General features: G+C 41.6%; 1 protein-coding gene and 1 long non-coding RNA gene across 6 annotated transcripts in view; one reads left to right on the top strand and one right to left on the bottom strand.

Moving 5' to 3' along the window:
• Positions 1 to 3,325, top strand: part of LOC142068545 (uncharacterized) — a 53,199-nt gene extending 49,874 nt beyond the window's left edge. The window contains exons 2-3 of the long non-coding RNA XR_012664374.1: positions 1,828 to 1,964; positions 2,853 to 3,325. This is a non-coding gene — a long non-coding RNA (uncharacterized LOC142068545). The remainder of the gene's footprint in view (positions 1 to 1,827; positions 1,965 to 2,852) is intronic.
• ITGA6 (integrin subunit alpha 6) overlaps positions 1 to 17,849 on the bottom strand; it is a 59,903-nt gene extending 42,054 nt beyond the window's left edge. For 4 of the 5 annotated variants that reach the window (XM_048868543.2, XM_048868544.2, XM_048868545.2 and 1 more), the window contains exon 1: positions 17,543 to 17,848. In XM_048868543.2, the coding sequence (XP_048724500.1) occupies positions 17,543 to 17,706 (164 nt within the window). In that variant the 5' untranslated portion in view covers positions 17,707 to 17,848. Of the gene's footprint in view, positions 1 to 17,542 lie in introns of all 5 variants that reach the window. The other variant, XM_048868546.2, reaches the window with a different exon arrangement.
• Between the last annotated feature and the right edge of the window lie 3,798 nt (positions 17,850 to 21,647).

Here is a 21,647-nt window from a genome sequence, read left to right as displayed (position 1 = left end):
TGGCTGAACTGTCACTCTACAGACTGCTATGGAGGAGAGTGATTCTCTTCTGAATGCTTTTTCTCCCACACTCCTAACCCTTGGTTTTCAAAGAGTTTAATTATATTGACCAGAAAGAAGAGCTCTAAGGACGACTGGTAATTTACAAACCAGAGTTTAATCCTACTTGTGTTACCCACTCTTCCTCCCCCCCAGTAATACACTCCTTTTGTTTGCCACACTCACTGGTTTCATATCAGATGAAATTTTAAGCTTTTCTGGGCAGAGACAATTTCTACCACAGCACAATATGACCCTGATCCTGACTAAGGCATCTGGATAACCTTCAGCAGGAGACTGAGTCTTTGTCCCCTTAAGTTTTTGTGGCTGCCAATGCTGCCAATTAAGGAATCTAGTCCTTGAGCTCAAGCAGTAGATGCTCATGCTTTTAGCAGTGAAGATCCCAAGTTCAAACCTCTTTCTCAACATAAGCAAGGGCAATTCCATTCTTGCAACACTTGTAAATAATTCTATGTTGAAGGCATTTATGAACATGGCATTTAGAAGATGGGAACAGCCCATAAGCATGAAGAGATCACAGGGAGAAAGTCAAGTGGGAAACATTCTGTGTACAGTCAGAGCAGATTGTGCTAGACGTTAATGAAAGATTTGTATTGACCTCAGTAGGAACAGGATTGGCCCTGTACATGTAAAAGCACTGTTCCAACCCATTCTGAGACAAGTCCTTACAGGCATCTCCAAGTGAGCCCTGTCCCTATAAATGTCTTGACTGTTGTTGGCTTTTTAAAAATGAAGGTAGACAGCTCTCCCCACACATTGCTAAAACAAGCTTGTCAATATAAAAGAAGTTTTATTTGAAATTCTAGTGTCACAGACACCATCTCTGCTTTATGATTGGATTCAACTCTCAGAAGTGATGAAAAACAAACAGTACAGGTCACTGCCTAAATACCTAGTGAGGTCTATTCTTCTCTCTGTATACTTGCGTAATTCCTGTTAACATGCACATGAGTTATATGGCATATCATCAAGAGATCAGCCCTCCTTCTCCCCTCAACACCCAAGATCTCCCAAAAATCCAACAGGTGATTATGTTAGCGCAGAACCACTTTGTGACTCTTTCTACAAGGATAAACACCATTTACAGTTTGTACCAATGGGTATGTTTAGGTCATTAATATGTGAAATCCTAGAGTACAGGGGACTGTACTAGAAGACCCCTCAAGGTCCTCTCCAGTACAATGATTCTATGACTCCATTGGTGTATTTTCAAATTATCAGTGTAAAGATGTTTCCCAGACACATCACTAACCTGTTTTCTAAAGTTCTGATGTTTGAAGGATTATGGTTTTCATGTAACTAGTACAGCTCTCCCTAAAGAGCAGATTGTATCATAGGGAATGGGAGAAGAGATGGACAGCACCAGAAGGGGCAGGGTAAGTAACTACAAAGCAAAACTAGGCTCTGTTCTGGTGTATAGGAAGGGTCAACCCCAATGGTTCTGTGCCCAAATAAATTAATCTGAAAAACAAATGCTCCACCTTCATGTTCATTTAAAGAGCCTATCACATATAGATTTGAAGGTTCTTTTGCAGATCTTCACTCTGATCCAAAAACCCCTCAATGCCAAATGGCCAGAAGGTTACAAGAATATCCTGATTCTGGTATGTACATTCATTCGCGTTCACCAAAGAATGTCATGTGAGGTCTTAAATGAAAGCGAGGGTTACAACAGTCATTAACATAGTTTATGAAAGGCATATACAAATACTAGATAAGAAGTTATGTATGTATACTAAAGATACGTTATTACATTCTGTATTACAGGAGAGGTGGGGAACATGTTTCCTAGGAGACAACGGATGTTGATTCACCTGCCTGTTGGCATGTAAATTCAGCATTGTGAGCTAATACCCCAGATACATATTTACATATGAAGTCAACAGTTATAGGGAAGTCATCAGGTAAGAGAACCTTATCTTATCTTGAGATACACTTCAAAGGCTGGACACCAAAGGGGAGTGCTTCAAAGGGACTCAGGGACTGGGGTGCACCGATTGTTATGCCTGGCTAAATAAGGGCCAGCATTGCACAGAAGAGAGTGCTTGACGGCGGTGTCACAGAACTGACACCCAGTTAAGCACAAGCAAGTCTCCCTCACACAGAAGGCAAGAGGGAAACAAGGTGACTCTCAGTCCTGGGTACCCAGAAATCCATTACACCTACAGCAGTGGTCACCAACCCGTAGATCGCAATTGACCTGTCGATCCTGGTCTCCCAGCTGATCGCGATCTCCGCTGCAGCAGCACAACGGGGTTGCCTGCCCCTAAGGCCCCAAGCCTGCCACGGCCCCTGCAATTCCCAGAAGCAGCCAGCATCCTCATGGCCGGGGGGGGGGGGAACCATGTGCTGCTCCTGCCTGAAAGCACTGCCCCCACAGCTCCCATTGGCCGGGAACATGGGAGCTGTGGCAAATGGGAGCTGCAGGGGCGGTATCTGCAGAGAGGGGCCGCATGCGGAGCCACATGTCCCTCACCAAGGGCTGTAGAGGCGTGTTGGCCCCTTCCGGGAGAGGGGTGGCCACGTGGTGCACTACTGGCTGGCAGAGTTGGGGGGTGGGAGGAGGTGCCGATGTGCCTGAGTGGGGTCAGGGCAGACAGGGAGCCTGCCTTAGACCCACTGCGCCGCCAACCGGGAGCTGCCCAAGGTAAGTGCCCCCCGGCAGGAGCCCAGCAGGGACCCGGCAGATACAGTATTTTGGCACAAACTATATTTTTCTGGTAAACTACAAAGATGATTTGTTTGGTTCAAAAGTTCCTTTTAAAATGCATTTTTCCATTTCCTATGTGCAGTTCTTTTTGTCTAACTTTGGAGCCGGCTAGCCGTTGTTCAAGAAGGACCAGCGGCAGGGAACAGAGAGGAGATTGCTGCATTTTACATCAAGAATCTACATACTTGTTCTGATGTCCAGAAGGAGGTGAGATGCAGACCAGTTGAAAGCCTCTGGGTAAAGATAAAAGGGGTAAGGATAGTAGGGATCTATTACAGACCACCAAATGAGAAAGAGGAGATGGAGGAGACATTTCTAGAACCAAAACATTCAAAACACAAGAACTGGTAGTACTGGGAGAGTTAAACTTTTTCACACCTTTTTGGTGGAGTTCTGGGAGAGAATGTGTTTAAGTACTTGGAAGTCTGGAGGACACTTAGAGCAGCCAGCCAGTGGGTTCCAAAACTCAGAGATGGATGCCAGACGGAAGGTCTGTGCCCTGAGAGTGTGCCTTCAGACCCCTAGATTAGGGCAGTGGCTTGACTCCATTCAGGCTCCAGGAGCTTGAAACATACTAGGGATCCAGAGCAGCAGAGATTCCCATCACAGTAGTCTTAGTAGGTAGCTTAAAGGAGGCACTGGAATATGTGCCAGTAGGTGACTCTGCAAGCAATCCCACTGAAATGAAGTCAACAGAAGCTTGTCAAAGAGAAGCTAGTGATTAGGTTTGACCTGCGATTGCACTTCATTTTTCTAATGACCATGATTTCACAAGCTCCATATTTCCTATCTGCCAGAAACATGCTGTAACTAGACTCACTTTCTATTAGCTAAGTTATCCTGAAAAGTCTGAACCTGTTGGTTATAGCTCTTATTTTTGCATCAGCTTTTCTTCATACACTCTACAAAAGGCATCTCTCTTTCAACTAAGAGCCTCATAAAATAAAAGGCAACACCCATGTACATAATCTACCGTACTGCTTTTCTGAAGCGTGTACCCAGAAGGGCAGTAATTAGAATATGGAAAAGGCTGGTTTGCACTGCTTTCCCAAAAGCAACTTGAAAAAGCTTTAGATGTCTAGTTGCTGGGTATATTATATTCTCATGTTCATAGAAAGCTTTATTAGTTATGTTCTGATCACCCATTCTACACACATTCACTATGAAAATGAACTCTTGATTTTTCTCTATTGATTTAACCCCTTACCCAACCCCCCAAATACATTCACAGTTCTGGGTTTTAGAGTCTCTGTGAAGCAAATCTTAGTAGCTGGGAAGATAAATCTCAGTTCTAAAACCATATGCTGTTGGCATTGTCCAGGTGAATTTCTCATTACAGGCTTTGATAGCACTCTTTGGCCAAACATGGGTGAGCGTCCACACTGCTGTCAGACTGTGACTTAGGCCCGGTTTACAGCTAAAACTGAGGTTGACTTAGCTACATCACGCAGGGGTGTGAAAAATTTCAGCCTTGTGCAGTGTAGTTAGGTTGACTGAACCACTGTAGAAACAACTTGATGGAAGACTTTTTCCATCAACCTAGCTACTTTTCTCAAAAGGTGTTGATTTACGACAACAGAAACACCCCTTCAGTCCTATAGATGCTACTTCTATGACTTTTCTCAAATACTGGCAGTTTGTGCCCCTTATAATTGTTAACTCTGCAGCAAATAGTCCCTTCTGAATAGCTTATTGGCAACACTATATATAGTTGCCAACGTCAAGTCAACATACACACAAGTCAACAACATGACTCCAGTGTTAAAACCATCATGGCCCTCGGTTAACTGCAGATTACAGGACAAAAAGGGTTACTATCAAAAATTCAAATAATAAGTTTATAGAGTTTTAATAAGAAAATTTTCTTCTTTCTACTGCAGTAAAAACTTTTCCTTAAATCCTGAGCCTAATCAAAAAGGAAATGTGCAATTAGATAAGTCATGCAAAAAGATTTCAGTTTATTCAAATAAACTGAAAACGCAGATAGTCACCTCACTTGGAAGAGGACCAATCTTTTATAATGTTTTATAGTAATAGAGACCATAGTTCAAAAGGAGTTGCATGTTTATTCAGAACACCCAAACAGCCTCTTTAGTTTAACTCCATACATACGTACAGAGTAATATCAAGGAGATAAACTGAAATTCATGAGATATTCATAAAGAGATACAGATCTCCCTCTTTCTCCACATGTGGACTGGACAGGGGAAAACTGCCATATGGTATTATATTTTACGGTGAGTAGGAACTGAAACTGGATGGAGTTCAAGGTTTTTCAAGGTCTCAGAACAACTTATTTGTTCACAAAACTAACTGAAGATTGAGAGCTTAAGCCTCTGAAGTTAAAATCATTTACACACACACACGGTTTTTTCCCCATGCTTTTTCCTTTTCAGTCTGATATAAACAGAACATGAGGCAAACAACGCTGGAGCTCAAATACAACTTTTGAGACCCTGATATTGTTGTAGACTGAAAGTTAGGCCATATGAGTTCTCCCATTTCTAGTTATTAGAACTCAGTTGGAGCTCAGCTGACAATAGCTAATGTTTCCCTGCTACATGTTGCAGGGAAAAAAAATGTGTGAAAAGAAAAAACATTGATTGCTAATCACTGTTCTGGAGACATCACAGTCACAATCAACAAAAGTCTCAGTCTCACCAAGTACAATTTGTGCAGATGAAAATGCAACTTAGGCTTATGCAGTTATCCTCTGTGCTCAGAATCCATCCAATATTATTCTCTGGTATGTATGAAAAAAGGATTTATTTCTGACAGCTTCAAATGACTGCATTATGTCACCTTCACCTAGGACCTGGCTCCCATAAACAGAGACTAAGGCTCACACCAAGTGAATATGGAGAAGTTTATAAGTGGGAGAACAGTGAGCAGTTTTCATCATGTTTCTCTGTAGAAAGCAAAGGCCAGAGATGCAGCCAGTAGGTTTAATGGTTACAAAACTTTAGCACCATGTATGGTAGAACAGGGAAATAAAGTTATAACAGTGGTCCTTTATCAAGAATGGTAAAAAATAAACAGCTATGAACACTGAACCAAGAAAGCTTCAGACATGTCAACAACAGACTTGTGATCAGCAACACCTGGTTGCCTAGTTTGGGTGTGCCCTGAATAAACACGCATTTTCTTTTGAACTTCAACCTGTGCTTATGCAAACATCCCTTACTTTGAAGCACACTGCTTTGTAAGCGTGAGGAGACATTCAGAAGCTGCTTTCGGTTTTGTTTTGCTGTGCATTTACAAGATGTACCTTGTGGACCCGATTTTCAGAAGAATTGAGCACCCAAAACTCTGTAGGAGCTCAGCATTTCTGATAAAAATCAGGTCCCAACTCTTCATCAGCAGTTCAGCTATTTACACAGTTATTGTCCATTTGGCACTCAAGTCCCATGCACTGTAGAATGTTCTTTAGACTCGAGTTAGCAGATGAAGTTATAGAAAAGGTGGTGCATGCTTACTCTGTCTTGGTATATACGGGTATCTCTAAGATTCCTCATTCCCTTGGGAGAAGGATGCACGAGCATAAAGAAGTGTACAAGCATAGCTTAGACAGTGGCGTTGGAACAATTTTTATAGTGGGAATACTGAAAGCAACTGAACAAAACTGTAAACCCTGTATATGATGGAAACCACTTCAAGCCAGGGGATGCTTCCACACCCCCAGCATCCCTAGTTGCAGCTCCCCTGATCTTAGATGTTGCTGAGGAGCTTATTACTGACTGTAAAATACAGACTGCAGGTTCTGTACAGTATACTAAAACAGGGCTTCTAAGGCACTTTTCCATCACCTTATGGAGCATCTCTCATTCTTGATCCTGGGGACCTCCACCCTTCCCAATCATAATATCCCTATAGAAACTACACCAATTGCTTACATGGGAAAGTAATATTAGGAAAATGTATTTTTAGCTGTGATTTAGCAGTTGGAAACAAGGAAGAGAGCCAACATCATGCACAGAGCCAGCTCTACATGGACCACATCAGCAAAGTGCTTTATGAACCACAATTTGAGAACCACTGCTTTAAGGTTTTACTAAGATTTCTGAGTGTTGTACAGTATAGTCTCTTTCCATATATTTTACAACAGAATACTTCTGAGTTGCTCATTAAAATAAAATGGCTCAACTGGACTCTTGTTTGCAAAGCAAGAATACCTGTATGCACCCTCTAAGAAGTACTGGGCACATATTGCTCTCATTTCTTCATCATAAGAAATATAAGGGAATGTTCCATCTTATCACAAGTACCACACATCCTATGCTAACGGTGCAGAAGGGCTCTGAGCACAACACATAAGTTAAGATACCTGAGGCTCCATTATTTTTAAGTTTTTATAAACTTTTTAGGGGTGATAAAGGTTAGAGAGAACAGTCATTTAAAAGTAACAGATACAATCCACTAAGATACCGCTTTAAACAAATCTTTCTTTTTTCTAGGCTGGATTCTTATGTGGCTATTTACTGTATAGCAGCTTGCTTGTGTATTTCTGAAACTAATTGCAATTTTTTCATTTCTTAGAAATAAATATATGCATTACTCTTGAATTTCCCATATCATTTTGTACAACTTGTTTCTTTCAAAATGTCCCTAAGTATATTTGCATCTTAATACCCCAAGTCTTAGCAAGCATACTACCATAAGATGGTAACTTTATATCAACATATATTTCAGTTAAAAAGTTAAACGCAATCTGTCCATTTGGTGTGGATCATTTTCGTTTGCTTGTTTTTAGAGTTCATCAACCTACTAGCCGCCTTTCTTTTAGCCTAGTTTTATTCCTTTCCATCTCACCTTCCCAAACCACGTTGTTTCTACCAGTCCTGGGATAGAGATGTTTTCTCCAGTTCCAACTTGATTTTGAAATGTAAAAAAAAAAAAAAAAAAAAACCACCACACAGTGCCACAGAATGGATTTTAACAACAGTTATTCTACATTGGATCTGGCTGTTTCTATGAGCAATTTGCCAGATAACAGTTTTGCAAAGAATGACAGTCACGTTTGGAGTGAAGCTTTGCCTAGTTTAACAAAAAAAAATTGGACTGGCACACACTGTGGCTGATGAAAGATTTACGTCTATAAAAACACCAGGCATCTAATCAATATACTGATTTGGGAACTGTTGTTTTATTTTGCGAGATGGAGAAACCAGACAGCAATAAATTAGATCTGGAAACCAATCTCCTCTGTAATTAGCCCCACGTGGAATACCATTTGTGGGAAGTCAGCCTACCTGCCCTGTTTCTGAATGGCAAGTTATCTGCATTATTTAAAAATCAAGGTTAGTTGTATTTTAAAAACATATGCATTGCATGCAGCATGCAGCACTGCTCAGCTATTTCTATGACAAAAATTTTGTGCAAATCACTTAATCTCATTTTCCCACATTTTCCCTCTCTCTAAAATGAATTAACACCCACTATTGCAACTTGCTTTGAGATCATCAGATGAAAGATCCTATACCGGTTGTTTTTTTAAGACTGTTTACTACCAAAACAGGTTTCTAACAAACTTTAGATAATATGACTTTTTTCCCCACTTTGATAACCCCATTATGCAAATTTACAATGGTCCAACCTATTACAAATTCAGTCCATCAAATGAGCCAGATCCAACCAACTTTATCTGAAGCTTCTACTGACATAGTTATTTAAAACTTAGACTGTTTCTCATACCTTCCATGCAAGGAAAGAGACTTTTTTCTGCCTGGGCATCATGATTGGAAGAAAGGGGTGAATTAGGGCTTGTCTGCATACAAAAACTGTACCACTTACCCTCCCAAGAGTAGGTGCAGATACATCTAAATAAAGGTGTATATAGCTTATTCCTATAGCAAAGGGGGAAAAGCTGTACTGATATAAGGCCACCTTAATATCAATCAATATAACTCCATCCACACTAGTGGTTGCACCTATTTAATTTCAATACAAAAAAAAATCCCTACTAACCATAATAGTTAAATTGTTTTAAAAAAATATTAAAGCATGGAAAAGGACTAATTCTTCCTAACAAAAACCTGACATGCAATTGCAACAATGTGGAAATTCCTGCAATCTCCAAGGTTACTGCTACATACCAGCCACTTTTTTTCCACCAATCTGTGTCTTCATTCCAACCCCCAATTCACTGTTATTCCCTCTGCAGAGACCAGTCTAAAAGCTTCTTCCTCAGCATACTTACGAGAGGGGAACTGAAATTGTGAACGGAAGATTTCTCTAGATATAAAAAGGAAGTTTTAAGACTCCTGTCTCTAGACTATTAGACCACACAATGCTCTTTCAAATGTACTGTGCAAATGAAAATCTAAATGGCATGTTTGTCCCAATTCTGCTCTTTTGAAACACCACCTCACACAGCATTGTGGGCCCTGTTTTATGCACAAGACATGCTTCTGAAAGCACTTTCTTACACCTCTTCATCTTGACACACACATGCTCTCTCTTTCTTCCCTTCTTCAGCTGACTGGGTCACAGTTTCACTCTAAAAAGCGATACAAATCTTCGTGTGCCAGTCCATGAGATTAATGCTGCAACTGGTGCTTGGGAAGCTATTTGCCAGCTGACGCTTTCAGCGTTCTGATTCTACACAGAGCCTCAATTCTTAGCTCCAGGAGTCATTTCTGTACAGACTGGAGTTGGAGCAACACACACAAATAGCAAGTATGCCACAGCCGACATCACCCCTTTGGTTTCAGTTTTCATTTGAACAATGAGGGCTGAGGGACAGACTCTTCTTCAGTTCTTCCCTCCTCAGACTTTTGCTGGTAACAGTCATGGTCTTCAGATAAACTTTACCCCATCCCACTGACATCTCGCATTCTCAGTCTGGAAGGTACCAGATGTTTTACTTATTATTAAAATGGATGTGTTAAGTATTATGACCCTTTTGGACAAAAGAATGATTCGTCAATAGCTTCACTGAAGACACGAGGTTTACAGTTTAAGTAGGCGGCATGATTGTGTTGTATGTGTCTGATTACATGGCAGAGGTCTGCCCATCTGTCTGTGCATGTCTACATCAGCCTAGTCTGGAAGAAAGGAGCAGAACAGCTGTGTTACTGTTCAGCCCTTTCTTTTTCCAATAACTTTTATGCATAGTTCTTGGACTGGATTTAAGTTCAATGATTTTTATAACTCACTACCTTTGCTCAAGGACAGCATGAACACTTGACAAAAGAATTCTTTTCCTTCTGTCCTCAACCCGTATATTCCAATATTAATTTAAACTGAACAAAGACAACTGCTTTCTCCCTCTTTCCCCAATTGAAGGTCTGCCCTTGTTTGCACTGACTACGTACAATTTTTGTTCTGTTTGCACTGGCCTACCCTCACCTTCAGTCTGGGAGTATGCAAGGTTAGTTTTTAGATCTGATTCCTTTCCTATTTCTGAGACAATACGGTACTCTGATCACATCAGAATTGACTAAGCTAGCCATATATGATGTTCAGAAGGTTGATTTATATACTGTAATATTATGCAATAAAAACTGTCTTGAATACTGGACTATAATCACAAATTCACCCCTTTCAGAAAGGGTGAGTGCAATAAAAGGGAAGGGTAGGAACTTAAAGCAATTTTGGTAAAAAGAACAAGTTATATTTAGGCTTGGCTGAATTCAATGTTTATCATTTTAACAGCTAAATCTTAAAATAAATATTGACTTGTTTTGTTATCTGTTTAAATTCTCCCAGTTGTAGGAAATTGCAGAGGAGGTCAATGACAGTGACGCAGAGATTCAAACATGTAAAGCTTTATAACTGTTAAAATACAAATTGTCGGCATCCCGTGTCAAAATATGCAAATTAAATATCCTTAAATCAAACTCAAATTAGTTCTCAAGCAACATTTTTTTTCCACTTTGCCTATCTGTACATTTCAATTACCATCAATGGAAAAATTGTGTGTTGATTTGGTGTATGCGGTGAAATCGACGTTTATCGATATTCACTAATAAAAATCTAATCCTTCCAAGCCTAGTTATATTAGAGAGATGTTCTTGCAAAGGCTGCCACATCCATGTTTTCTGCACACAGTAATATCTCAGCTTGCAGAACACCGTTAAAAGAAAAGGAGTACTTGTGGCACCTTAGAGACTAACAAATTTATTAGAGCATAAGCTTTCGTGAGCTACAGCTCACTTCACCGGATGCTGTTAGTTATTGTTCCAAACACAATGTTATTGTTCCAACCTAATGAGAGACTAATAGAGCTTCCAAGGATTTCTAATTGAGCTGCCTGAGACTTTTTGAAAATCAGAAAGATAGAGGTTATCAACCCATACTGCTTCTTAGCTCATCATCACTGCCATCTGCACATATCCTCTTTTCAAGAGTCAAGGCCAGATTCAACCCCCATATAAGCTACTGAAACTCCATCAAAGAAAATGAAATGGCATGGGCTCACATTAGGACTGTATTTGGCCCTCAGCCTCAACATACTTAAAGATGAAAATCTATTAAACCAAGCAGAGTGATTGGCTGTGCGCATCTTCCAATAATTAAAAAAAAGTTTCACAATCTTTAATTGCAGCTGCTGGTCTAACTTATTTTTTGAAAGTTGGAGACTGAATTTGGGGCTATTTATCATCATTATGCACACTGGGCGAAATCCTACAGTCCTTCCTTAGGCAAAACTCCCCCTGAAGTCAAAGGAACAAAGCAATGAATTGTTCTTTTGTTTGGTCCTAATATTTAACAATGGTGTTTTAAAAGACATTGTGCTAAAGAAATATGTCACCCTGTTCTCTTGCTTAGTTAGAGTGGGTACAGTCTGAGGCCTTGCCTACACTTTTAAAAGTTTTACTGCTTTAACTTTACTTACACAGTTGAAGTGTAGATGTATCCCTCCAGTGTAGATGCAGTTTTACCCGCATAAGAGTGTTCATACCTGTTCATCTTATTCCAATTCAGCAAAGCAAAATAAGCTATAGATGTATAAAGCACCTTAATCTGATATAACTGCATCTACACTAGGGCTTTTACCAGCATAATTATGTCAGGGAAAAAAAAAATCAAACCCCTTACCAGTAAAACTACATTGTAAAACTTTCTGAGTGGAGTGTAGACTAGGCCTGAGAAACGGACTGCAGGGAATAGCTTCACTGAGATCATGAATGGGTTGCTTATTCCAAGATTCCAATTTTACATTGTTTAAACATTCTCCACTGTAAAATGACAAGTCCTACAATTCATAGTACAGTAGGTGCATGTGTTTGCAGAAATACATTGTTGAAGTGTTATCCTCCTCAATCTTTTGACATAATTCAGCCTCCCTTTTGCCTTGAGGCTCTCAAGATGCTATAAGCTCCTCCCAGCACCTTCTGTACACTGTGGAACAGCTGATCGTGGTGGGTGGGTGGGAGGTGCAGGGGGTGTGGGAGAGGTAGCTTGGCTGCTAAGCACCCACTCATTTTTTCCCCACCTGGAGCACCCACAGAGTCGGCATCTATGGGCACAAGGACAAAATCTCAAAGGATCAGAGAAAATGGATCACCCACCAAAGACACTGGAAGAACAGTCAGAGCAGTAGGAGAATCAAGAGAGCATAGAGTCTACTCTAAGGGCAAAATTTTCAAAACCATTGACATGACCAGGGATCTTAAGTCATATGTTCCAAAGTGATATAGGCATGAAGAGCCAGATTAACAAAAGTATTTGTGTGTCTAAAGACTGGGGCCTGATTTAAAACTTATTTTGACATAGTTACAGCACTCAGTGTGAAAAATCCATGGACCTACCTACCTACTGTCACTCAACACTGACAGAAAAACCATTTCCATCAGTATAGACTGAGTCTGTACTGTTGGGTTACAGCAGCATAGCTACAGTGCCATAGCTATGCCGCTGTAGTACCCTTGGTGGACACATGACCTCAGATTGGTAGTGGTATTTAAAAAGGTGCCTAAGTGAGTTAGGTTCCTAACCCCCATTGATTTCAGAGATCTGGACTTTGCTCTCCATCCAGACAGCTAAACCTTCATCTAGGTCCTCAACATCTTGAATCTTGACTTCTGCCATCTCCTCCTCCTGTCTTGCCTTGACAAAATACTATCCCTTTAAATCTATTCAAAATACTAATTTCACTGGGGCTACTCATGCACATAAAGGTACACACAGACTTAAATGCTCATACGATTAGCAGTCTAATTCACAACATTCAGGCTGATATTCTTTCAATCTCTGTGACTTGGCAAAGAACTAAATCAAAAGTAACTCCATGGCAGTCAACATGAATTGTGACATTTTACTCTATCTACAAATATCATTATGACGTACATATAAATTCCTCGTTTTATAATTATAAATATTTGTTTAAATTATCATTTGACTCTAGAAATATATTATCCATTGCATCCCATGAATGAGGAAAAGGATGATCAAAAGCAAACGCTGTGCTTTATTAAAGGCAACTGCTGTTAGCCCTTTATCTGAGTTACACTTCTTCAGACTTCTCCAGACCTCATCCTACTGATGATTTTAACAATTCTCACTGACTCAAACACTACCAGTAGGGAAATGAAAATCATCTACCTATCTTAAAAACCTCATCAGATAAGGGGCAAGAGGAGGAAGAGATTAAGGAAATGTAACAGAGATAACTGTGGTTGCCTTTAATTAAATTTAGTTTGCTTTTATCACCCTCTTCATCATTCACAGGCTGAAATGGGTAATATATTCCTAGATTCAAATGATGGTGTCTGAGCCTTCTTTATTTGCTGCTTGGTTGTTGTTGGGTTGTTTGTGGTTTATTTGTTTTTTGTTGGGTTTTTTTTTTTTGTTTTGTTTTTTGCTAAAGATCCAGTTACATGGCATGAGACAAATGTATTCAGTTTTGATTTTATAAAGGTTTTTCAGTTTAGAATGAGGGCCCATGCCAAAAGGGGTCATGGCTGCATATAAAACAATCTTTACAAAAGATCTGGAAAACATGCTGAAAAGGAGAAATATAGCTGGGGATTCACAGGTATTCCACCATCACTTCCCTCTCACCACAGCCTTATTCTCAGCTGTGACAGTGAAAAGAATCATTTTTAACCAACATATGGGCTCAATTTCTGTCAACTCCTCTCCCACTGGTTGGCCTACCTCCCTGGAATACCTGGACAGTAGACACAGCTTGTCCTGCCTATAACCAGTCATGTTTGGCATAGCTTCCACTAGGATCAGTACCCAGTAGGCATTCCAAATAGGAATTATGAAAATGAGTGCAATTAATTTTGCAAACATAAGATCAAGTCTGGAAGTTCTCATTTAGAATTTCTCCCTTTTTTTTTTTCCAGCACAACCTCCATCATCTTCAATTAGATTTTTGTCTAAATAAGGGCTGAGTAAAAACAGGTTCAGATTCTGATATCAGTTACATAATCGGTTACATCAGAAATTGGACCTGAATAAGGAGTTCAGGATTTGACCAATAGACAAAACACTTTTCCTGCCCCAGACAGTTTAAAAAATGTAAAACCTCTGGAAGGCAATATCACCATCATCTCGTAAGGGTTTCTATCTATCCTAATCTGGTCTCCATTACTGCCCCACACAATCTTTCACCTATTTAGCCTCACAACAGCTCTGTGAGGTAGGGAAGTGCTATATTCTCATTTTAACAGATTTTCTCATGGTCACACAAGAAATCTGTAGCTAAGCAGGGAACAGAACCCAGGCTTCCGGAGTTCCAGGCTAGTACTCTAATCACTGGACCATCCTTCCTTATTCTACTTTTGGGAGAGTCAGATTGAAAGAAAAAAGTGGTCAATGTGTCTTTACATACCCAAAGTACCTAGCAGCCTCTGAATGTAGCTACTGTAGTTTGGTTTGTCTTTTTAGAATTTTGTTTTTTTCCTTTCCATGAAAGTTTAGATCCAGAAAGCCATGTCAAAGTTGAAAGAATCTATGAGTTTTCTCCACCCACAGATTTGGATTGCTCTCAGTACGGAGAAGGCAATTTCATGCTAATAATCTTTAAGAAGTTTCAGTTAAATTTCAGGTTTCAGAGTAGCAGCCATGTTAGTCTGTATTCGCAAAAAGAAGTACTTGTGACACCTTAGAGACTAAAATTTATTTGAGCATAAGCTTTAATGAGCTACAGCTCACTTCATCGGATGCATTCAGTGGAAAATACAGTGGGGAGATTTATATACATAAATTGTTTCAGATACATAAACATTGTTTCATGTTCTCTATGTATATAAATCTCCCCACTGTATTTTCCATTGAATGCATCCTATGAAGAGAGCTGTAGCTCACAAAAGCTTATGCTCAAATAAATTTGTTAGTCTCTAAGGTGCCACAAGTACTCCTTTTCTTTTTAGCTAAATTTCACAGACTCAGAGTACCGTGACTGCCTTCCAAAGGATTATTAGTGACCCATGAATGACTGCAATTGTCCCTACACATTCTGATACACTTACTAGCAGCACTGACAGTACCATGGGGCTCTAATAAACTTAAGATAATTCTTTTATTGAGAAAAAGTAAAATGAAACAAGCTTTCAAGAATCACATGCATAAGCTGTTACATAGGACCATGATGTATGATTCTAAAAGGCAATTTTTTGGGTTTAGATTTTCATTCTTTAGCATTGGAGAACTTTGTGTCCTCAATAACTATGGAATTCTTATAGCTCTGGATTTAAACCCATGCAACCTCCCTGAAATCAATGAAATTATATATGGCGCAAGTCAGGGCAGAATGTGGCCCTGAAAGTTTTAAGTAAGGTTATCAGGTAACTTTCTTGCTGGCTTCACTTCTTCTCTTATGCACTATGGATTCTCTTTGGACTCCATGCTCTTCTTTTTGAATTAAAATAAAATATTAGTTTTGGTCTTTCATAAATCCTCACATAGTATGATATCTCCCATAGATAACATATACAGTAAAATCTGTAAATGTGTTCAGATTTATAGAGACCAGGTGGGTGAAGTAATATCTTTTATTAGACCAATTTCACACAGGACCAAATACTTCTGCATTCAGTTACTTCCATGGGTCTCCCTAAAGCCATATAAAGGAACATTTTATTTTGCTCCGGGTCTTCCATGAACAAGGCCTTTATTATCATGATTATGTTGGAAACACCTGATTTATTTGCCCAGCCCTTCCAGAAGGAGCTCACATCTGTAATGTGAAGCAGGTTCAGTCTTGAACACCAGTGATTCTATTGCAGAAATACACACATATCACTTGGATTGCTTTTGATCCAGTCATCATGTAAGTCAGCCAGAACGTAGGAAGATTATTTTAACTCAAAAATTCAATTCACATTTTATCAGAAACATCCTACTTCATCTCAGGACAATGTCTAGATTAATTCCTACATCAGCAAAGAGAGAGAAAAAGCACAGATCAGCATTTTGTGATTATGCAGCAAGAGTACAGCTCATCAGTACAGTTATAATAAACAGGTTTCAGAGTAGCAGCCGTGTTAGTCTGTATTCGCAAAAAGAAAAGGAGTACTTGTGGCACCTTAGAGCCTAACCAATTTATTTGAGCATAAGCTTTTCTGAGCTACAGCTCACTTCATCGGATACTCCTTTTCTTTTTGCTAATATGCATCAGTTTCTTCATTTGCTTCAGTCTGCTTTTCCCTAAACAGGAGTACACTTGCTTTCCTGAGCGCTTCATTCTGATGCCACTGCTGCTGGCTTGATTTAAGAACACTGAAGTCCTTTGGGGGGCAAGGTCCTTTTGTTGTCATACGCCCCTTCGGAATTCTTTGTTCGCAGTGACCAAGAAGGCAAGGTCAGTGTGAGCCTGGTGGAAAACACGTCTCTCTGCAGTATTGCTGTTCCCCCGAAGAAACCTCTTTAGTTTTAAATCATTATGACATGAAAAAAGTGTGAGGTTTTCAACTAGACATTTATGACGGAGCTCGCCCTTGAGTGCTGCACGAGTGCACACCAGTACAGAGATTTTGGTTTGCCCCTTGGCTTTTAAACAATCCAGCTCAGCTCAGACATTTTGAGTTAAACCAATGCGAATATACAGTAGGTCCTGTCGGCGGCCACACGGTTTCCCCTGCTCTGAAAAGCATCTGGTGCCCTCATCTACACAACTTTTCCTAACAGGTGGCTGTTCCGCCCTTGGGGAAAAAAAGTCTCTTTTCCGTGCCCTGCAGTGAGAAGCCCGTGCAAGTCCGCACCCAAAGAGCCGCACGCACCTTGCGGAGAACTCCTAACACGCACAACACGCGGAGTCCCGTCCCTCCCGCAGCGGCGCCGCCAGCTACCCAAACCCCAACCAGTGCTGCTGCCCGGGCGCGCCCCAGCTGCATTAGTAACCGCGGGCTGCGGCCGGGCCGAGGCAGCGGCCAACACACCCCTGAAACCAAGCGCCCAGGACGGAAGGAGGACGGGAGGGAGGGGACACGCTGCAGCGCCGCTAACCCGCTCCCACCTGCAGGGCTCGCCTGTGAAACACACACCCCGGCCCGCGCCCAGCCCGCAGCTCCACACAGCTCAGCCCTGGAGTTTGAAACCTGTCCGGTCGCCCCGGACAGATGCCAGGGTCCCCCGCCCGCCCCAGGGACCCCCCCAGGCGGCGGAGAGCGGCTCCCGGCCGGGGCTGGGCGCAGCCAGCAGCGGGCCAGGGCTCGGCAGCCCGGCGGCGCCCTTGGCTCCTTTCTTCCCGCTGGTCCAGGAGCCTGCCCGGGGAGGGGCAGGGGGCCCCGCGCCGCGCTCCAGCGGGAAAGTTTTCGTGCGGAGGGGAAGGGGGAAGTTCCCGGGGCCGAGGGAATGGGGGCGGGGGGGGGGAGCACTTACAGCCTCCTGTCCTGCGGCTGCAGCTGCCAGTGCATGGCCAGGGAGAAGCCGAACAGGCTGCCCGGCTCCCCTTTCCGCAGGATCACATTGTCGGTGTCCAGGTTGAAGGCGGAGGCGAGGCAGGGGACGAGGGACAGGTAGAGGAGCGTCTTCCCGAGGGCCATCTGCTCTCACGGCTCCGGCCGGGGACCGAGGGGGGGAGCGGAGACCTGCTCCTGCGCTGCGCCCTTCACCAGACTGCGGCTGGCGCTCCCCTCGCTGCCACACGCTGAATGAGCCCGTTGTTCTCCTGAGACTCCCAGGCTTTGCACTAAGTGACGAAGAGAGGCGAGCCCCGCCTCCCCAGCCACGCCGGGCCCCGGCCCTGCAGCCCTCAGCCTCTCCTAGCCCTGCCCTGCCTTTCTGGCCCTGCCAATCCCCCAGCCCCCGAACAGCACCGCGAGGCTCTTCCAGCCCGGTTACTACTATAAGTAACCTCTGCAACCGTCCAGGATTTAGAGCCTATCCCAGCCAATGCTTATCTGTATTGGGTCTTTTAGTCCCTGTTGCAAAGCACACACACACCCAAACTCTACATAGACCGAAGTCTTCTCTAAACTGTCTTCAGGGCACTGTAGCCTCAAACCTCCATAATAGCTGAAGAGATCTGAGATTACCTTACTCCTAATCTATCACTGTTAATAAATAGTCTGTCATTTTATCTCATGCAAATCACATTGCAAAACAGCTGCAGGGATGTTTTGTAAAGTACATACCATCCTGGAAGGGTAAAGAGTGTCAGCGGTGATTCTTACTTTGTTTGCGGTTGACTTTTGTTACTGCATCCTGCATTCATTTTCTTTTCCTAACGTACAGTTTTTAAAAACCCTACAAAAATCAGTAACGGCATAGGACAGTAGTATGTATTCTTGGCCGTTAGTATGTATTTTCTGAAAAGCAGGGGCAGGCCAAGTTTTAGCAACAAAGACCAAACAGCCCTGAATCAGGAGTGATGATGCCTGTGCTTCCATAGCATGGGTTTTTCTAGGTCTTTCATCAAAATGCAAGTATCCTTGTGATCCAAATGTTCTTACAACACGATGACGGCTTGTGATTAGAATCTACTGGATCTGAAGTTGACATGTTCAGTTTAGTCAAGTCAGTTCTGTACATGACTGGTTTGAATTGGCTTGTATTTTTTCTCCTAAACCTTTTGCCAAACCCCTATGACAACACTGCTGTGGTGGAATTATTTTGGGTGCTAGTGTATGAGCAATTGAGTCTGCTTGAAATGCCATTCAGGCAGATTTTTAAAAATATATTTCACCAAGGTCCTCATAATATAGTTACATATTTTCTTATGGTCATTGATACTATAAATATTTTTTAAAGAAAAAAGAAATCCATCTGCTACTCTTATGAAGCCCCCCCCCTCCAAAAATGTGCTTCTGTAGCCTGGAAACCAAAACACATACTTTGGCGGGGAAGGGGGTATTTAAACACTCTTATACTGGATCCAGAAAATAGTTTGGACAATGCTGATATGTTACATTTATTGGACCCCTCTTGCCAATGCTGTCTAGGTATTTTTTACTTGTTTACTATTAGCCATATCAATGGTGAGATGAAAAACAATTTCACATTTTCTTATTACCAGAACTAACTAATAATGAACATTCAAAAATGTAGTTACATGAAAGCCTCTCCCAGTACCAACAAATATTGATTGTTTATAAGGTGGAGCAGAGATGCACTAAAAACTTTTAGAATTACATTGGGATAGTCTCAAACAGGTGAGACATGGTGGAGGAGGTAATATTTTTTATTAGACCAATTTCTGGTTGCGAGAGACAAGCTTTCAAGCTACAGGTGGTCTATTATACAAATTTCATTTTATTTGCTTTAATATGTCCTACGGGGGGGGGCGGGGAGGGGGAGAAGCAAGTTTGAAAATGTCAGTTTCCTTCTTTGTCCAAGTGGCCCATGATATTGCAGAGATTAGCCCATCTGCAGAAAAATGTTATGGGACATCTAGCAGCCAACACAAACTTCAGTACTTCTTATTTGGTCCTGTCCCAGTATAAAGGAGGATGAAAATTTGGTATGATAGCCAATTAACTTTGACTGCTATAATAATGCATAATAATGTATATAATAATGCAATGTTTCTGAAAGAAACAATAGCCATGGCTACTGTCTCAGTCAGTTCAAAGCCATGTGTCCTTTCTCTAACACATGCTCTGCCATAGCAGAATTTTCAGCTGCCTGTTTATTAATGGCATGTTGGTATTCTGCCAAATGGGCTGCAAGACATTGGCCTGCTGTGCCTACTTATTGAGGAAGCATCAGTGCCAGAAATACTCTCCTCCTCAATGTAACAATTGTTTATTTAATTATAAGAACTAATTTTTCATTTTTAGAAATGAAAGTGGAGAGCTGAAGCCAGATAAGACATTTTAGTCTATGTTCTGGAGAAACTCTAAAGAGTGATGCCTTGCATTGTTGACCCTTTATCTTTCAGATGAACAAAAACACCTTACCTTTATTTGGCATAAAAAGTAGTGTATCATTTACTGGTATACGTGGGCACACAGCTGTGTATCTTTCATGCTGCACATTTAAAATTCTTGAAAAGCAAAAATATGTAGACATATCACCTTTTCATCCTTAAATTAAATTCAGTGTCCTTATTTATTGTATTTAATTTCAGATGGAAAATTGACCCAGGCCTACAGTACTAAAACTAGTTATAAGGTTCTCTAAATCCTTAATTGAATCAAACTTTGTGGGTTCAGAATTATACATGGAATCAACCCTTTTGAATGATTTCTTTAATGCAATGGCTTTACAATTTTTAGAATTGCTGGCTTTCCCAGACTTAGTTCAGTACAGGTGAGGCCTCTGAGCAGCTATAGCAATCAGCTGAATAGACTATTACTCTTTTGTGCACTAACACATTTTTGCTAGAATTTCCGCTACTGCTGTCTTCAGTTCTGTTCCACCCATGTTAGCACTAGTGAGCAGCAGAGTAAACAAGATGCCTGCAGCTGTTGGCATTTTAAGCAAAATGTTGTGCTCTGAGCAGATTAGATGTCATGGTGATTAAAATGCCAGTGTCTCCCTGGAGGCCTGTCTACACTAGCACTCCCACTAGTACAGCTCCACCAATTGAGTTGAATGTGTGCTAGCAAAGGAGGGGTATTTTTGCAAAAAGAAAATATTTTTTTACAATCCTAATGTAGATACCCTGGCCCAGATCTACACTGGGATTTAGGCGTTGCTACCACAGGAACACACTGAAATCCACAAAGCCTGAGTTAGATGCATAGGCTCCCTCTAAATGAATGAGAAGAAATAGGCACCTGACAATGAGATCTACAGAAGACAACATGCTAGGTAAGGAGCTGCCTAAAACAGCCAATGAGAGATGCTGACAAGAGGGATGTGTCGTAGACCCTGTTCTTCTCTCAGAGATAAGTGCCTAAATCCAGGCTGCAAGGAGGCATTTACCACTGCATAGTGAGCCACGAACAGGAACCCACCACTCGGAGTCAGGCAGATTAGGCGCTTAAGTAGCTTCTTGTGGGAATGAGTTAGGTGCTTTTCTCTCTCCAAGCAAAACTGGGTAGAGGAGGAAGGTGCCAGTGCCCAGTTTGTAACTTTTAACTCAGTGGTTAAAGCACTCATCTGGAACGCAGAGAACTCAGGTTCAATTCCCCTGTCTGCCACAGTGGGAAAAAGGGTTTTAACAGGAATCTCCCCATACCTCTCAGGAGAGTGCTCTCACCCCCGAGGAGCTACTGGATATTCTGATGTGGGGGTGTCTGTTTGAGCTGTTCCACTGTGGATAAATAACAAGAGTGATTGGGGCAGGGGTACTGTACCCTGGATCTCCTACCTCCCAGATGAATGACCTAAGCACTGGATTTCAAAGTCTCTCTCTTTCTCATTCCCACCCTACCATGACTGTTCCACTGAGACTTCAGTGAGAACAGGCATCCAAACACGTAGAGTGAGGCAGCATAGCACCTGTGCAGAGGCAGAAACTAGGCACCCAGGAAACTTTTACACTGAAAACTTAGGCACCAAGTGAGTTTAGGTGCCTAGTGGATTTAGCAGGAATTTT

This window comes from Caretta caretta, chromosome 11 (genome assembly GCF_965140235.1).
Source record: "Caretta caretta isolate rCarCar2 chromosome 11, rCarCar1.hap1, whole genome shotgun sequence".
Lineage (NCBI taxonomy): Eukaryota > Metazoa > Chordata > Testudines > Cheloniidae > Caretta > Caretta caretta.
The sequence above is the reverse complement of the archived record's forward strand: the minus strand, read 5'-3'. Positions and strand labels throughout refer to the sequence as shown.